Raw genomic sequence first — 19094 nt, 5'->3', positions numbered from 1 at the left:
AAGGCAGAGGATTTCTGTATCCTTTCAACTCACATCACATAGCCTATACAATTTCCCTACACTGCCTGACCGTCCAAAAAAGTAAACTCTGTGGTTCATCTCTAAAATCATTATCACTTTAACACTTACTGGCCACTTGTACCTCCAAGAGACTGCAGAAATAATTAAGATGTGGAACAAAAGATAAGGGGCTACAGACAAGGGGAATTAGAGACTAGGTTGAGATTAACGAGTTACACACTAGATATAATCAACATCCACCTACATAAAAGGGGAAGGTCATTATATATAAATCATTTATTGTTTTCATACTAGCACTACTACTACTCAGAAGAAAGGATTTTCTCCAAATCACAACCGATTCAAATATAATTGACTTTTTCAGAGCAGATATTGGATTCCAAGAATAAGTAATGGTGACAGAACCCACAGAGAGATGTTTTTTAAACCATCAAAACTTTTCTTACTTTCTCTCATATAAGTAAAACCTGACCTCCTGCTTTTCTATTTAGGATTCATTTTTGCAAGGTTAACTCTGACCTAGGGTGCTAAATTTTCTCTCTAAGCCAATTTTCTCACAACAGAAATTCAGTGCTTGTCATAAATGTAACGGTGGGATCATTTCACTGTGGGAAGAGGGCAAGTTGGTCTAACAGTGAGAAAATAATGCATATTCAATGGATCAGCTATGTGCTGAGAGTGGGAACTTTCAAAACAGCTTTGTTCTATTATTTTTACCCACTTTAGCACTGGGTTATTTTTTGTGCCCTTGGTCATCAACTCAGGTGACTGATTTCATTTACAAAGAGTTTTTGATGGCCAACAAATTTACATGTTTTTTTTTGTAAGAATTTTAAAGTTTTATTTATAACCACTAAATTATATGTCATCAGTCCCTCTCAATTTTACAGGTAATTTAAGATTGATATAAAATTTAGAACCTATCAATTTGACCAAGTGTACACTAGCTGTGATTGAACCAGGGACCATGTAGTATAACGTGTGATAGAATCTTTCTAAGTAATGTTAGAGGAAGGAAAAGAACAATTGCCCAAATATATTAAACACTCAGCCACTGGCAATGATTCTTGGGAATTCCTTTTGTTCCCAGTAGTTTATCTGATTTCATTGTTGACATGAAAATCTGAGGAAAAATCCGTGGAGAGTGTGGGATCAGAGAGGCTTTACAAAATATATTTCTTGGTAGCTGAAAATATTATTAAGCAAACCAGTTAACTTAAAAGTAGCAAAAACCAATTAATAGGAATCCAGAAACAACTGGAAATTCACTTATTGAGAAGCTTGTGGATATCGTCACCCAAATGGCTAGTAATATAAATTTCATTTGGTTTAGTTACTTAAAAAAATGTCTGGAGTTACAATTGTGCCTTAGTGGTAACAAATCCGACTAGTATCCATGAGAACTTGGGTTCAATGCCTGGCCCTGGTCAGTAGGTTAAGGATCTGTCATTGCCATGAGCTGTGGTGTAGGTCGCAGATGCGGCTCAGATCTGGCATTACTGTGGCTGTGGTGTAGGCCAGCAACTGCAGCTCTGATTCAGCCCCTAGCCTGGGAACGTCCATAAGCCTCAAGTGAGGCCCTAAAGAAAAAAAAAAAAAAAAAGTTCTGTGTTCTCTGTATATATCTGTATTTATACCTATATACACACTTTTTCTAAATATGATTTCAAAAATTAGGAGTTACCTGCTTGTGGAAGTTCCAAATGCATTCAAGAAAGCTATGTGAAATTATTTTAATTATTTTTAAACTGAAATAAGAAATTCTGCTAATTAACAATTTGAGCTTGGACTTGGTCAGCACTGATATTTAATTTACCTGAGTAGATACATGCCGCCAATTACTTATCATTAGTAGCCATACAAATCTTGCTGTTTAGTAGATATTGATCTTAAGAAAATATTCTAAGTGCAAGCAAGCAGTAACAGCAAGGTGATTAATGGAAATGTTAACTCTGGGTAGATGTTTCTGTGTATTGGGTCATTTTCATTACTCTCTGTGTGAAATCCTAGCCATATTTTCTTAAGCGAAGGATGGCATAAGGACCCAGAGATAAACCTGAACACAGGATCATTAAATAAAACACTACTTAGGTAGACAACCTTCTATTGCCAGTGAAACTTAACACTCAGATGCATAGCATTTGTCAATAGTCAAAAAGCATTCTTGTGGAAAAGCAGGTTTTCTGCTGAAAACATAGTGCTTTATGGGACATGACGCTGGCAAGGAGGTTCTGCTGGTGGTAGATGTGCAAACCAGGAGACAAAGTACATAAGCTGTAGACTGGGAACCAATACTGACAACAATGACTATAACCAGTTCTGAGCATTTCCAAACGCTCCTTTCTTTAATGAATATAACAGTCTAAAAAAAATAAAACTCAAAAACTGTTCCTTTTCTCCTTTAGCATTCTACTAATGATCCTTCCTATAAAATAATGAAATCCTAATATAACAGTCTTTAAATCATGGTAATAAATGCATATCTACCTCTTATTTTTTTCCCTTTTCCTTTGCGTAAAACCATCCTTGTTTCCCTACACAAATCAGCTTTTAGCAAGTGAATGGAAGGAGGACGAGTCAAACTGGCCTCTGACTCAGTCAAGGAAAGCTTTCTTGCTTTGAAATGAACAAAAGGAATGCCCTAAAAGAGTTGACCTAACTTTGTTTTTATTTATCAAAAGAAGCTCCTCATAGAGGAAAAGCACACATGATTTATGGGTTTTCTCTGTCAAGCTACAGAACGTTAATCCATAGCTCATGAAAGGGTGCAAGAGCAGCTTGGAAATTATGCTGAGCTTAATTATACTTAATGTGAATTATTCAGAAGTGCAGACAGAGACTAAAAATTTATTTCATACAAAGAAGCTTGACATTTTAATTGGCCCTTCAGAATAGAGACAAAACAATTTCCTCTCAAGAAAATTTACATCCTCCCTATCAGAGCCTCAGCCTCAGCCAAGCAGAACTTCATTAACAAGATTAATTATCACACCGGTGCCTGCTCATCAGGTGTATGGCCCAGGTGAAAAGAATACGAAATAATGACTGACATTTCTAACAGACAGAATTGATTCAAGGAGGGAAAGATGACAGATTGAACCACCATACCTTGGTCATTAGCCATTTTGTCAGGGTGTTCCACTGTGGGGGGAAAAAAGAAATAATATTATTAGATTTTGGCAGTTTTCATCAAGAAAGCTGACATTTCTAATTGACGGTTTTGTTAGTGAGTTCTCATATCAAGGCTGATGCCACATTGAAATAAAATTGATAAGGAATTATGCTAATATGATTATTTTGACTACGTTAGAAGAAAAAATTGAAAATAATGTTTTTGCTGTATAAGTGTGTTCTAAAAAATGTTATTTGTGGAGTTCCTTTGTGGCACAGTGGAAACAAATCCGACTAGAAACCATGAGGTTGTGGGATTGATCCCTGGCCTCGCTCAGTGTGTTAAGGATCTGCCGTTGCCGTGAGCTGTGGTGTAGGTCCGAGACATGGCTTTGATCCTGCATGGCTGTGTCTGTGGTGTAGGCTGGCAACTACAGCTCCGATTGGACCCCTAGCCTGGGACCCTCCATATGCTGCAGGTGCGGCCCTAAAAAGACAAAACGAAAAAAAAAAATGTTGGTTGTAACATTCCTCTAAACATAACCTCAGAATGATCATCAGGCAAGTTTAATTAAAAATACAATTAACAGCCAAAAATTCATGCAATTACTACCCATGTATTTTAAATAAATTAAGGAAGCAATATTTTCCTTTTTTTTTTTTTGCTTTTCAGTATGAGAACGTAAGCAATTCTCACCTGAATAGAGTAAAATAATAAAATATAAAGTTTAATCTAGATAGTTCAATAAATTTAAACCTTGTGAAGAAGTCTTGAATTGTTCACAACTTTAAATGGGTAATGAGTAATGCTCTTGAAAATCACTTTTTAGATTTAAAAATATCTCTAAAATTTTCTTAAGGTGGCTTCTTTCCTGTTAACAAAACCTAAGTATATAAGCAGGTAAATCTCTGTATATCACTGCTTTTCTAATAACTGTAAAATGACATTTTGACCAACGTAAATCTTTAAGTCTCCATTAATAAGAATTATTTCAACTATACATTTTTTAAATCATTGAATCTTCTGCGTATATTTAACTCATCTAATTGCAGACACTTAGGCTATGATACATGCTGCTTTGTGTCTTGTATATGTTTCAATCAAACTCAGAGAAAAATATAATAGAATTTGCATGACAGCAACCTATAACCTAGTCAATTTTCTCATTATGTTTGGAGGTTTCGAAGTAAATTCATCATCACTGCTTGAAAAATACTTAGAGCAAATATCTTACAGGAGGTGGTCCTTCTTTCTTAAATGAAGGAACATAAATCATGGTCCAAAAAATATATAGAATCAAAATACTTAAATAATGATGTTAATAAAAAACCCTCTCAGACACAGGGTTTGTTGATGTCACATCATAGAAGGATAAATTACTAAACCAGAGATCACTTGTCATTTCTTTCATTTTAAAATAATATGTAGACATATTCTATGACAGGTTAAACCAGGAAAAAATATCTTAATAAGCAGTAGACTTTGAATTCTGAATCACTTATTGGAAAATGGTATATTTGAGAGTGCATATTATATTGATTCTACACGCTTTAAATAAGTTTTATAAATGTCTTTGAATCTCCTCGAGATTTAAAAAACAATTTTCAATTTACCAGGTCATCTAATTTAATTTTTTTTTTTTTTTGGCTTTTTAGGGCCATGCTCATGGCATATGGAAGTTCCCATGCTAGGGGTGGAATCAGAGCTGTAGCAGCCGATCTAGGCCACAGCCATGGCAATGCTGGATCCGAGCCATGTCTGCGACCTACACCATACATAGTTCACCAGATCTACACCACTTGTCTATGACCTATACCACAGCAATACTGGAGCCTAAGAGGTGTTTTCATAGGCAAAGGCATTATCTACAGTTTACATTCAGGGATAGGATCCTAATGCAGCTTTTGAGAAAGGACACTATGTTGTAGGGTATGTCACACTAGGTCTCTAGTAACAATGAGGAAGGGTAAGTCAGGATCATCTATGGCCACACAATCCAGGAAGGGTAAAACTTGGTGGCCAGAACAGAAGAAACTTGAGAAACTACTTTAATCAGCATGTCATATTTAGGTGAGAACTTTTTGGAACTATGTCCAAAATAGCGAAGAAAATCCATTTCATCTTATTTCCATTCTTCATTTCTCCCTTTGTCTTTAATTATATAATTATACAATGCATTACCTGCAGTCTAAGAAATTTACTTGGCAAGTGACAAATATATGCTATGGTGAACAATTTCATCCTTATTCGTATCTTCTGGATTTGTTTAACTGTTAACAAATCTGGACTGCATATGACTTGGAAATTTTGAACGTCTCTGAAGAATATTTCTCAACAGGGACCAAATATATTCTAATAGTTATTATTATTATTATTATTTTTAAAAAGGCCACATGTGCAGCATATGGAAATTCCCAGGCTAGGGATTGAATCAGAACTGCAGCTGCTGGCCTGCGCCACAGCCACAGCAATGTCAGATCCGAGCTGAGTCTGTGACCTTCACCACAGCTCATGGCAATGACGCATAGTTAATCCACGGAGCTAGGCCAGGGATTGAACCTGCATCCTTATGGTTACTAGTTGGGTTTGTTACCACTGAGCCACAATGGGAACTCCCTAATAGTTACTTTTTATTAAAAATAAATAATGGCTTAAAATTATTGTAGTCTGTCCCTTGATCTTTTAATCACTCCTATAATTTGTCAAGAAAATCATATATTTTTGTCACAAAATAATTGAAAAACTAAAACATTTCCATATTCTGGTACAAAGCTTTCAGTTCCATATCTTGGATAGGAGAGATGAAGGTTTCAGAATGACAATTAACGATGGCCAGAGAAGAGACCACACTCTTCTGCTTTTTCACTGCTGGGTACCCTGCTTCTCTACATGTGGGGGTGACTTCAACCCTCCACAAAAGCCCTCTTTGATCGCCTCCATCAGGAACATCCTTCTTCCCTATTACCTGATAGTCCAGCAAGGAGAAGCTTCCATTACTAAAGGGAACAACTCATGGGATGGGCAGAAATAAATGTATCTCTAATACCTCTTCCAAGGTTTCTGTAGTGTGTGGGTATCATAATGGAGGATTTGGGGAAGGGAGGTGGGTATTTGCAGAGTCCTCTGTGGTCAGAGAATCAAGTTCATGGTTGTTCTAATTAAAATTCCAAAGAAAGAATCAGATACATACATATACAAAGTCACTTTATCCCTTTCATATTATAAATATACTTTTAATTTACCAGAGATTACTGACTTGTACCTCTCTGGCTAGTAGCTACGAACCAAAAAGAAAAATCCTAGTCTCTAGTAAAAAATATTTTTATCATTGCAAAGACTGAATATGAAAAAATGAAGCTGTGGACCCCTGCCCAAGGCATGGTTTGCAATGGAACACTTGCCTGTTACTCAGTGGACTAATGAGAATTTTCTCAGCTTCAGGACAACATGTAAGCCTTTTTTTTCCTGTCAAAGTTACTTTGTGGTGAACAGAGGCTTTATGTTTTGAAGCAGTTTTAGAAACTGAAAATCTTAAATCATAGCATTTTTGTCCATCCTGTAGATGTGGTCGGTTCATTGCAGCTGAAACTCTTTTGTGTTCAGTAATTTATTTGCCTTAGAACAGTTGTCATTGTAAGTGACAGACATGTAAGATACATGCATGTTAAATATCAATGACTGAAAAACATGGGTAATATCACTGTGTCCGAATAATTTGAAATACACTCAAGACATCTGAAACTTAGTTTACCATAAGCTTTACCGTAAAAATCAAATTGACAATTCATGGAGCATGACATACTTAGGGTAGACAATATTAAACATTCAAATCAGGATATAAGAAATAACTCTTGTGGACTGTTGTGACAGATAACAAATCTTGAATTTGTTCTTAGTTCTGAAAGTCATCTCAGAGACGAGGGCACAGAGTGTACACAGTATCAAATGAGATATGAAGTTCATCAAGTAATCTGCAGGATGATTATCAGTGTGGGCCTATAAATCCTGCAATAGCTCATCAGTCTGCTGCTTAATACATCTGGATGCCTTCAGTCAGTGTTACACCTCCCTGAGATCTCTAGTGGGCTCACATTGTGAGCATGAAATTAATTTGGCACTTATCTAGAGACAAAGATGAAACCTTTGTGTAACACTAGCTAGTTACATTTCATGCTCCCACAGAATGAATAACCTGTTTCCTTTCAATTGCTCATTTTGGAGTGAAACCTAATTTAGACATGAAGTCCTAAAAACCTGCATTGAGAGATTGGCTCATTTTCTCCTGCTTCCCACCCAACTTTCCACACTGTCATTAAGAGCCGTCAGGCAGGCTTAGGCTGAATGCTTATTTGTGCATTCTTGGCAAACTTTCAGATGAGCTGTTACCAAATCTAGCTTTTGAATAGCTCAGTCACCAGAATTCAAAAGTCTGCTCTTCATTAGAGAACTTTTCCTGTGAGCATTGAAAAATCTATTTTTTCTAACCCTCTTCTTTAGTATGTCCAAACTCATGGGTAAAACTTCAAGATTCATGTTTCTAATTTTTCAGTTGTTTGCCATCATGTTTTATTAAGTTTTCCACCAGATACATGAGCAAAGAGTAGTAACAGAGTTAAGGGCCATGTATCCTCCTTTAAAATAACACACATCATATAGTTTAAATATACATTTTAAAATATCATTACAGAACATTTGAATTATTTTCAATTGCTAAATAATAGAGGCTCTTGAAATCATTAGTCCTCCAGAAAGATAATACTAGGCTCTAAAATGGAAAAGACTTTTATGAAGATCACTATGAGGTCATCACTACTCTTGGGCTTTAGTATTTTTCTCTATAAACATACAGCTATCCTTAAATTGAGCTACAATTTTTATACTTGCAAGCATGTGGAGTTTACTTCTAGTAGTCATACTGCAAGATATTTGTTTTCATGTTGCTGCCCTGTGTCCTTAACACAATTGATTTTGTTTGAGTTTTTCTGTCTTATCAAAAAATCTCTTTTTAGTTTTTGAAAGGAAATATTTAAAGTTGGCAAGCGTATGCCATTATGCCATTCACATAATTCAATACTTTTTAATTTTTATTCCCTTACATAACATGGCTAAAGGGTTTCATTATATTTTTGAATAGAGCCCGTATACATGGAATCAATACAAAATTCCAAAAGAATTGTAAATGAGAAAAAATCATGTTAAATATGTCTGCTTTGTGCTGATGGCAGAAAATATAATAGCATAATAGATCTTTCTTTGACATGCTGGCTTTCAGCATGAAAAGGTAACTTTTAATTAATTATTTTATCTTACTTTATTCAGTTTGCAATTTTTTCCAATTATTTGAGAAATAATTGACATACATCATTGTATAAGTTTTAGATATACAGCATGATGATTTGATTTACATAGACTGTGAAATGATTACAATAGCTTTAGTTAATATCCATCATTTCTTATAGATACAATAAAAAGAAAAGGAAAAAATAACTTCATGATAGCTCTTAGGATCTACTGTCTTAACAATCCTATATATCATATAGCCGTTTAAGCATAGCTATGATGTTGTTTATTATATCACTAGTATTTCCTTATCTTATAACTAAAGAGTGCGTCTTTTGACTACCTTCCTCCAGTTCCTTTGCTCGCCACCTCCTACCTTTGGTACCCATAAGTCTTTTTCTATGAATTTGGTGTTTGTTTGCTTGTTTGGGTTCCATATATAAGTGAGATCAAACGTATTTGCCTTTCTCTCTCTGACATTTCACTGAGCATAATGCCTTCAAGCTCCACCCACATTTTCACAAATGGTAGCATTTCCTTATTTATTATGGCTGAATAATATTCTATTATATATATATATATATGTATACGATGAAAGATCTCTCTTTCTCTCTCTATATATTTATATATATATATATATATATATATATATATATCTCACAACTTCTTCATTTATTCATTCAGCAAAGGATTTTATATTGTTTCCACACCTTGGCTGTTGGACGTAATGTTGCTATAAATATCAGGATGCAGATATCTTATGGAGTTGTTTTTGTTTCCTTTGGATATATTTTCAAAAGTGCAATTGCTGGATCATGTAGTATTTCTATTTTAATTTTTTGAGGCACCTCTATACTGTTTTCTATATGGCTGTGCCAATTAATATTTCCCAAAGCATTGAACGAGGTGTCCCTTTTCTCCAAGCCAGCATTTGTTTTCTTTTCTTTTTTTATTTTTATTTTTTGGCCATGCCTATGGCACCATGGCATGGAATGTAGAAGTTCCCAGACAGGCCAGGGATCTAACCCTGCCACAGCATCGACCCCAAGATGGCAGCAACAATGCCAGATCTTTAACCCACTGTGCCACGAGGGAACTCCTCTCTTTTTGATGATGCGCATTCAAACAGGCTTGAGATGATCTCTAATTGTGGTTTTAATTTGCATTTTAATTTCCTTTGAATGTCTACTACAGTCAGGTCGCCAACAGAAACGGTTTAAGGCAAATCCTAACAGACTCCAAAACTATTTTATAACAACTGCATAGGAAAAGAAAAGAAATGATAGGAAATGATTCAAACCTTTCAGCGTCCTGAAGAGAATGGGATCAGAAAGGGGCCCCACCCCTTTCGCATTTCTTGCTTGAATTCGAAAGTAATACATAGTGTCAAGGTTGAGATCCATGATTTGATGAGTAAGCCGATCACCACTGATTGTTTCCATAATCCAGTCGTCAATTGGAATATTCTTGTCCAAGGTATAAAACAAGATGTAAGCTGCATAAATAAATGAACACAACTTTGTTCAGTGTACTCACAACATGTTATACTTCTGCTTCCAAATAGCCATCTTTCCCAAATATAATTTGTAAGGATTACTATATATCCACAATCTATAAACTGCATTATTTAGCATGGCAAGTAATGATTTTTTGTATTACAAAGATTAGAAAAGTAATTGCTTCAATGTACAAAATCTGAAAATGGGATAAGCCATTAGAAATAAAAATATCTTCCATATTTAAAAAATGCAAAGTTTTTGCTGCCTATAAATCCTGGTGATTGATTTGCTCTAATATATAAGCATGATGAAAAATGTAAAAGGTAGATAACAAATCCGTATAATTTTCACTGTATCCAATCATGAAAATAAGTAGTGTTTATTTTGGCTAGTGTTTAAATAATAAAAATACATTGAAAAGTATAAGATGCCCTATATTTTTTAAATGTTATAAAAATAAATGATCACATTTGATAATTGTAATAACTCTGTGAGAGTGGCAGGGGTACTGTTGTTCCCTTTTCATAGATGATGAAGCTAGAGATGAGCCAAGCTAAGTGACCAAAGGGCTGGATAATACCTTCTACTACCGCTCTAATAATCCAACACTATTTCCACCAGTTCAGCCCACCAAGGCAAAATAAACAAACAAAAAAGAAATAAGTATTTCTGGGTAACTGTAGATTATCCAGATAATATCTCAAATACGATTAATTTATCATTTGATAGTAATTTATCATTTGATAGTATCATTTACCCTCTATGTGGGGGTGTGTGCCTTGAATACTAATAATTTACTCAGAGGCTATAGTCTAGTCTAATAGGTACCCAAATAAATCCAAGTATCCCTGTAAAATATTCATATTCTAATATTATATTTAGCCAATATGTAAGCTAACTTTTATTTAAAAGCATTAATTTGTGACCTTATTTAATTACACTATCATTATAAGAGTATGATATAAACTGTAAAATAACTCATAGTAGGTGTCTTTGCTACATGGATGTGGTGTCAACCTCTATTTCTGTCAAAATTCTTCAATGATATCTGTACCAGTGAGGCCACAAATGTCCCTAGGAATAATCTTACACACTGAATATAATCTCTGTAAGTGTTTTTTCTTTATTTTTTATTATATATTAGAGAATAGTTAAATTACAACATTGTGTTAGTTTCAGGTGTACAGCAAAGGGATTTAGTTATATGTATACATATATCTATTCTTTTTCAGATTCTTTTCCCATGCAGGTTATTACAGAATATTGAGTAGAGGTCCCTGTGCTATACAGCAAGTCCTGGTCAATTGCCTACTTTACGTAGTGTGTATATGTTAACATCAACCTATAGATTAATTGTCTTCCTTTGGGTCACCTAGTCCTTCCTTTTTGAGTCCAGCTTGTCCCATCTGGACCAGGGTCCTTCACATATAGATCTTTTAATGGTTATGGCATAGGGCTCTCTGACACATTCACCTCCCTCCCAAAATAACCATGCACACTCCCTACATCTCAGCATAACTCTCACTCCAGGAAGACTGATCTTCATATTACACTTTTTCCTATTTTCCTCTTATTCCTCATGCCACTCTATCTTTCTATATATATATATATATATATATATATATATATATATATATACACATATTTATTTATTTAGTCTTTTTAGGGCCACACATGCAGCATATGGAAATTCCCAGGCCAGGGGTCGATTCAGGGCTGTAGCAGCCAGCACATGCCACAGCCACAGCAATGCCAGATTTGACCTGTGTCTGCAACCTACACAACAGCTTACCGCAATGCTGCATCCTTAACCCACTGAGCAAGGCCTGGGATCAAACCTGTGTCCTCATGGGTACTAGTTGAATTTGTTACCGCTGAGCCACAATGGGAACTCCTTTCCTTATTTCCTCTATTCAATTCCAACCCATCCATCAAGTCTAATATCAGCTACTTTTAACATGTGAAACCTTCCTCTAGAGCAAGCTCTCTTTTCTGTAAACTTTGTGATAGACTTTAAGAAAGTATGAATATATGGATTTCCCATCATGGCTCAGTGGTTAACAAACCTGACTAGCATCCATGAGGACGTGGGTTCGATCCCTGGCCTTGCTCAGTGCGTTAAGGATCTGGTGTTGCTGTGAGCTGTGGTGTAGGATGCAGACATGGCTCAGATTCTGTGTTGCTATGGCTGTGGCATAGACTGGAAGCTACCACTCCGACTCAACCCCTAGCCTGGTAGGTTCCAATATGCCGTGAGTGCGGCCCTAAAAAGCAAAAGAAAAAAAAAAAAGAAAAAATGGGTATCTATAATTTTGTATCACTTTTACTTAATCCCATGGTGATTTACAGAATTATGCCTGGATTTAGGGGATGTGTGCTAGACAACGAACTGGATATTTCTTTCATGTGATTCTATAGGATTAAGCAATACCACCAACTGTCACATCCAGAGGTCCATTTTTCTTAAATCCAGATCAATGCTGAAAACTTACATACATTTTGCTTTGGCTTTCACCTTTTCTCAATGCTGTTGTTTCCAAAATATGCCCAATCGAAATTACATGGGTACTAGTAAAAGTTACAAGACATGGACCCCCAAGAAAGGACGTTTTGATTTAATACGTATAGGGGACAAGTCTTTGATATCCTCCCAATTATCCTTGCCTCCTGGTAGTTACACTGTGTGTAAGCTTTTCTGTCTGAGTGTAGACAGGCCCAAATCTTTCTTTTAACCAACAGAATATAGCAAATGTGATGAGCTGTTACTTCCATGTTTGCATTATGTAAAATTACAATATCTGTCCTGCTAGCACTCTACATATTCTCTCCTTTGCTGGCTTCAATGAAATAAGTCGCTATATGGAGATGACCATGTGGCAAAGAACTAAGGCTGGGCTCCAATCAACAGCCAGGAAGGGACTGTGGGTTCGGTCCCTGGCCTTGCTCAGTGGGTTGGGGATCCAGCATTGCCATGAGCAGTGGTGTAGGTTGCAGATGCAGCTCAGGTCCCGAGTTGCTGTGGCTGTGGCATGGGCTGGCAGCTACAGCTCCAATTGGACCCCTAGCCTGGGAACCTCCATGTGCCACGGGAAGCGGCCCGAGAAAAGATAAAAAGACAAAACAAAACAAAAACAAAAACAAAGAACAAAACAATTATATAAGCTTGGAAGTAAGTATTTCCCCAGGTAGACTTCAAATGAGACATCAGCCTAAGCTAACATTCGACTGCCACCTTGTAAGAGATCCTAAAGCAGAGTACCCAGAGAAACTATGCTTGGATTCCTGACTCAAAGATACTGTGAGATAGCAATGTGTGTTGTTTTAAGCTGCTAAATTTATGGTGATACTGTAACATAGCAATAGCTAACTACAATAGGTTAATGGTAACCCCACTAATCTACTCCACATGATTTCTGTATTTAGGTAAAGTCAGGAATCACTGCTTTAGTCGATGATATGAATTCTGTATGTTTCATGATATTTATTGAGATGTTGATGCTATAGACACAAATGTCTTTTAAGATATGGAGATATTAGGAGAAGATAAAAGACTTGAGATAAAAATTCTGCAAAATTTTTAAGGATTATATGGCTCCTCCCTCTAGTTTATACTAAAACTGGAAGTCCATAATTCAAAAGGAATTATGAAATATCATTGTATGAAGAGTTGTTTCTGACTCATGGATGTCCGTTTATTTGTAACGCATCCCCAACGATCAACATCAATAAAATCTCATTTTATTCCTTGAGCCAGAGAAGTCTCCATTTTTGTACCTAAAGAACTATACCTATTGAATAGAAGACCCTGGCCGTGGTAATATTTTTCTTTTTAGCTTTTATTATGTACATGTGTTAACTCATCAAAAGGACAAAAATATTCTTTTAGTTCAGGAGTTTCATATTTTTTTTATTTTTCAAAAGATCTAATAAAATGGTCTTCACATAATCACTTTTGAAACTCACTTATTGAATAAAATCTCCTTCCTGTAAGTATATTCATTGTATATTCATGACATTTAGTGAAATTATTAAAGTTTCCCTAGGCTGTTGTAACCGCATGATGAAACTGAAAGTTTGAATAACTGTGTTTCCATTCCAGCTCAGCTACACTGACTCCTGATTTTATTCACTTACCACATGAAAAAATAACATTTGCCTTCACTGTAAGTTTATCTATGTAAAGACTATTCAATTAAGCATTTATAAATGACAATACTGATATCAGGTAAGTAAAGCTGAAAGTGCAAGCATCAGGTTCTGACTTCAAATTGTATTTAGTCAATTTCCTGATATTTATGGAGAACTCTGTCATTGTTTATAAATTTAAGAACTGAGATGCAAAACAGAAACAGACTACATCATCCAAAACTCTAAAATTTGGCCTTAGAGAAATAATTTCATTTGGATGTGTGAGTCTGGTTTGTTTTGAAGGTATTAAATCCATTACTGAAGCCTCCGCTTTATAGATCTTGATATAACCACACAGGCTGGGACACATTTACTGGTTTCTTGCTATGTCTGTGTCTGTCTATCTATATATATTCATATATATATATTCATTCTTCTCTGTCTAAATCTCTATCATTTGCCATCCTTTCCTCTTACATTTGTTAAATGGATTTATTTATTTATTTATTTATTTTGGTCTTTTGTCTTTTTAGGGCTGCACCCATAGCATATGGAGGTTCCCAGGCTAGGGGTCTAATCGGAGCTACAGCTGCTGGCCTATGCCACAACCACAGCAACACCAGATCCAAGCTGCATCTGTGACCTACACCACAGCTCACGGCAATGCTGGATCCTTAACCTACCGAGTGAGGCCAGGGATCAAACCCACATCTTCATGGTTCCCAGCTGGATTCATTTCTGCTGCACCACGATGGGAACTCTTCCTCTTACATTTTTTTTCCACTTCATTTTTGTTTTCCTTTCATTTCCTTTCCCTCAAATCAGGGCTGCAGCTGAGGCCTACACCGCAGCCATGGCAACCAGATTTGAGCTGCATCTATGACCTATGCCACAGATTGTGGCAATGCCAGATCCTTAGCCTAATGAGCAAGGCCAGGGATTGAACCCGCATCCTCTGGACAGTGTGTTGGGTTCTTAATCCACTGAGCTGCAATGTGAACTCCCTCCACTTCAATTTTGTTTCTTACCCACCATGCTGGCCAAATACTGAAGTATTATATTCTGCCATAGGTTGTTAGACCTTTCAGGGTTATTATTTTATTTGGGTACGGCTGCATCAGAATACCATTTGTCTAAAGACATATAAAATATAGCATCACATGTCTTTCGTTTTGACTCTACCTATACAAATAGGCAGTTGTAATTACAGAAGCAAAGTGTCAGAAAGTATTCACTTCCACATCTCCTCTCTGTTCTGTCCTTTTCCATACATCCTCCCACTCCTTGCTGATTGATGGATCAGGTGGGCTGATAAGTACCAGGACGGCCAAGATACATGACACAGCCCCTCCCAGCAAGTAGCTCATCCCAGTGGAAGCTTCTGAACTGATTCAGAAGTATATATATTTTAAAAGGAAGACGTATTTCCTTCCTTTTTGTAGGTAAAAATTATATTCAGGGAGACCTTACTTCAAGTCATAGTTCTATCATTTAATACCTTTGCAACCTGGAGCAACTTGCTTAATCCAAATATGTCTCAATTTTCTTATCTAAAAATTAGTTGTTGTGAGGTAATGCATTTTAAGAACTTAATATATGCATTTCCATTACATTATCTTTTACTTAATTGAAGTATAGTTGATTAACAGTGTTTTAGGGGTAAAGCCAACTTATAGAAACATATGTGTGCAGAATATATAGGTGTATCTTATTTTTTTCAGATTCTTTTCCATTATTGGTTATTACAATATATTGAATATAGGTCCCTGTGATATGCAGTATGTCCTTGTTGTTTATTTTATATATAATAGTGTATATAAGTTAATTCCAAATTCCTAATTTATCTCTCCCCCCTTCTCCCTTTTGTAACCACAAATTTGTTTTCTGTGTCTATGTCTATTTATGTTTTGTAAATAAGTTCAATCTAATCATTTTTTAGATTCCACATATAAATGATATCATATATTTGTCTTTGTCTAATTTACTACACTTAGAATGATAATCTCTAGGTCCATCCATGTTGCTGCAAATGTCTATTATATTATATTTAACATAGTAACTACTTAGTAAATGCTACAGCTGTTACTGACCTATTTATTTATTTATCTATTCATTCATTTACTTATATTCATAAAGCTTAAGAAGTATCTTATTTGGGAATGGGAATTTCAGTTTCAAGTCAAACAATATGCTTAATACTGATTTGATGATTAGTCTTCTCAACTAATATTTATTAATTACCTATTATGTATGAAGAATATAGTTACTGGGGAGCAAGCATTATACTTGAAACCTGTTCACCAGGAGCTTTCAGCCTTGAATTAGAAGCACTTAGATTTTCTTTCACCATAATATGGAAAAGGAGTGAAAAGGAAGAAGCCAAGATGACTAAATTTGCAACTTTTGAAGCTGAGTGAACTGTGGAAGTTTCTGAAAAGATGGAAATAAGAATATTTAGATTTGTATGACTCCAGTGTGAGCATCCAGCTGGGCTCACAATCCCAATGGGCTAACAACCTAGTCCAGAAAATAAAAGTACATTGTTTGGCCACTTATGGGGGATGTTAGACAAAATAAAAGGAAGAATGAATAGGAGAGAGGGGGCTTGGGGACTAGGATGAGATGCCATTAAGGAAGAGAAATGGAAATGCACAATATGAGAGAGGATGCATATATTCAGAACTCCTTGGATGGAAATTAGAGATTCCAGAGACATAAGTCATGTTCACTGAGTTCCTGGTATAGTGCAGATAGATACTTTTTCAAGGAAAGTAACAATGGGAATAAAAAATATCTGCATTCTAAAAAGTTACACTTTGGAACAGGTGGAAGAAAATTCTGTTTATGAGACTGAGAAGTTATAGCCCAGAAAATGGGAAGAAAAGCAGTTAGGGAATTTTCAAAAGTCAAGAGAGAACAGAATTTCAAGGAAGAGGAATTGGACTATCAAATGACACAGAAAAAGAGGGTATAACATTAGCCATTAGATGGTATCGATGAGGAAACAATTTATGAAGCTCTCTTTTCTCTATAGTGGTCCCTGATCTTAAACAACGTTGGGTGCTGAATTTATTTAACCAATGTTTCACAAATCTAATTGTACATTAAAATCACTTGTGGAGCTTTAAAAAAATATCATGTTCAATCCCTCCTCAGGTAAATTAAATCATAAATCAGTTGAGCATCACGGATTTGGACCAGTAGAATACCAATAAGTTGAGCAAAACATAGTGTAATTGTTAAGAGTAGAAACCTGTTATATCCCAGGTCTGCTACTACTTGGTTATTTGGCTTTGGGAGAATTATTTACCCCAGAAAGTTCTCAACTCTATTTCAAAGTGGAATATGAGGAATATATGATCACTTACAATATAAAAGTGATTAACAGAATGCCAAGCATATAGTAAATGTTTAATTCATTTTGAGCCATTTTCTTCTGCAAATATCAGTCTAAATTCCTAAGATGCCAGTCATGATCAAGGAACTTAGGCACTGGAATTATCTGGATCACTTTCTTCATTCTTTTTTTTTTTTTTTTGTGGCTACACCTGGGGTACATGGAAGTTCACAGGGACAGGGCAGGGATTAAATCTGTAAATCCAAGCCATAGCTTTGACCTACTATGCTACAGCTGCAGCAATGCTGGATCCTTTTAACCCACTACACTGGGCTGGGGATCAAAACAGAACCTCTGCAGCAACCTGAGCCACTGCAGTCAGATTCTTAACCCACTGTGTTATGGCGGGAACTCCTTGTTTAATCTTTTTGATAGGTACATAACTGCAAACTGATGATCTGGTTTCTGTGAAAAGTGCATTAGTGAAGACTTATCCTAGAAAGGATTTCAGGTGGGAATAATAATCACTAGATAATTTCAGTGCTCACTGTGTAGCATGGACTTTTCTCAACATTTGATTATGATAATTCTAGAAAAAGAGGTTCTAAAGTAAGACTAAATGAGGTTAAATAACTTGCTTAGGCATTTCCATCAGAAGCTTGAGTTCTCAACCACTCAGTGATGCTGTATATACACAATGATTTAGGAAAACAAAGAAATACAAACATAAGAAGGGAGAACCTTCTTCCATATAGGCACACGTGCACCCTGACACACTGGCAAAGAACTCATATCTTCCTTTGTTCTTGCACAAGAAAGTGAGTATAGAAAATCTGGGACCCCTGTGGCTCAGGTCTCTGCTGTGGTGCTGGTTGGAACCCTGGCCCAGGAACTTTCACATGCTTTTGGCAAGCCCCCTCCTCACCTATGCCTCCCCAAAAAGATAAATGCAAAATAAAACCACTCTGAATAATAAAAAAAAAAAAAGAAAGAAAAGAAAATCTGGGCCCTCAGCCTAAGGGTCTGGTATTTTGAATATTATGTCCTATTTTTTTTTTTTTGAAGTGATTTGAATGAAAGAATCAAAATATGCTGGAAACAGAAGTTGTTTTAAAGTTGCTCTAAGGGTTTTAGTGTTTGCTGCCTGTTGAAATGAGTCAAAATACCTCAACTTGATACTCACAACTTGGTTTTAATAAATGAAGTCATCTTTAAAAGGGAAAAATATTTCTTCCCATGCTTCTACTATGCCATTCTGGGAGAATGAATTTTCAGTAGCGAGAGCTATTGAACACACAACTCTAAATAAAATATGTAGACATGGTTTCTTATACATACACTCTGGCATTGGCACAGAGAATTTTATTACTCAGATTAATTTGCATTTTTTTACATGGGGAAGACTTCCTTTTTTTTTCAATTGAAAATTAAACTTTTTTTCAGAGTTGAAAACACATTCTATTGTTTATATAGACCATTTGATGAAATTTATTTGAATGAATGAAGAATTTGATAGTTTATGACTTATTTTATACTTATTTTATCCTTTTCCCCCAAATGTGTTTTTTCTAGCCAAATTTGTTTTTATTTAGACAACTTGTTATTCTTCTTCTTCTACTTATTATCTGTTGATTTACCATATGCTTATAAATAACTGCTTATAACATAATAAAAGTCACTATGTAAACAAATCAAAATCTACAAAAGTACTGAAAAT

The 19094-nt window shown here is 35.6% G+C and overlaps 1 protein-coding gene across 1 annotated transcript in view; it reads right to left on the bottom strand.

Moving 5' to 3' along the window:
- The window catches only part of DCC (DCC netrin 1 receptor), a 1209032-nt gene that overhangs the window by 125745 nt on the left and 1064193 nt on the right, over positions 1-19094 (bottom strand). Inside the window, exons 20-21 of the mRNA XM_047769428.1 lie at positions 9714-9908; positions 3130-3162 (exon numbers count right to left, since the gene is read on the bottom strand). Coding sequence (XP_047625384.1) covers positions 3130-3162; positions 9714-9908 — 228 coding nt within the window. The remainder of the gene's footprint in view (positions 1-3129; positions 3163-9713; positions 9909-19094) is intronic.

The sequence above is a fragment of the Phacochoerus africanus genome, chromosome 2 (genome assembly GCF_016906955.1).
Source record: "Phacochoerus africanus isolate WHEZ1 chromosome 2, ROS_Pafr_v1, whole genome shotgun sequence".
Taxonomy (NCBI): Eukaryota; Metazoa; Chordata; class Mammalia; order Artiodactyla; family Suidae; genus Phacochoerus; species Phacochoerus africanus.
Note: the sequence above shows the minus strand (reverse complement) of the source record. Positions and strands in the feature narration are given on the sequence as shown.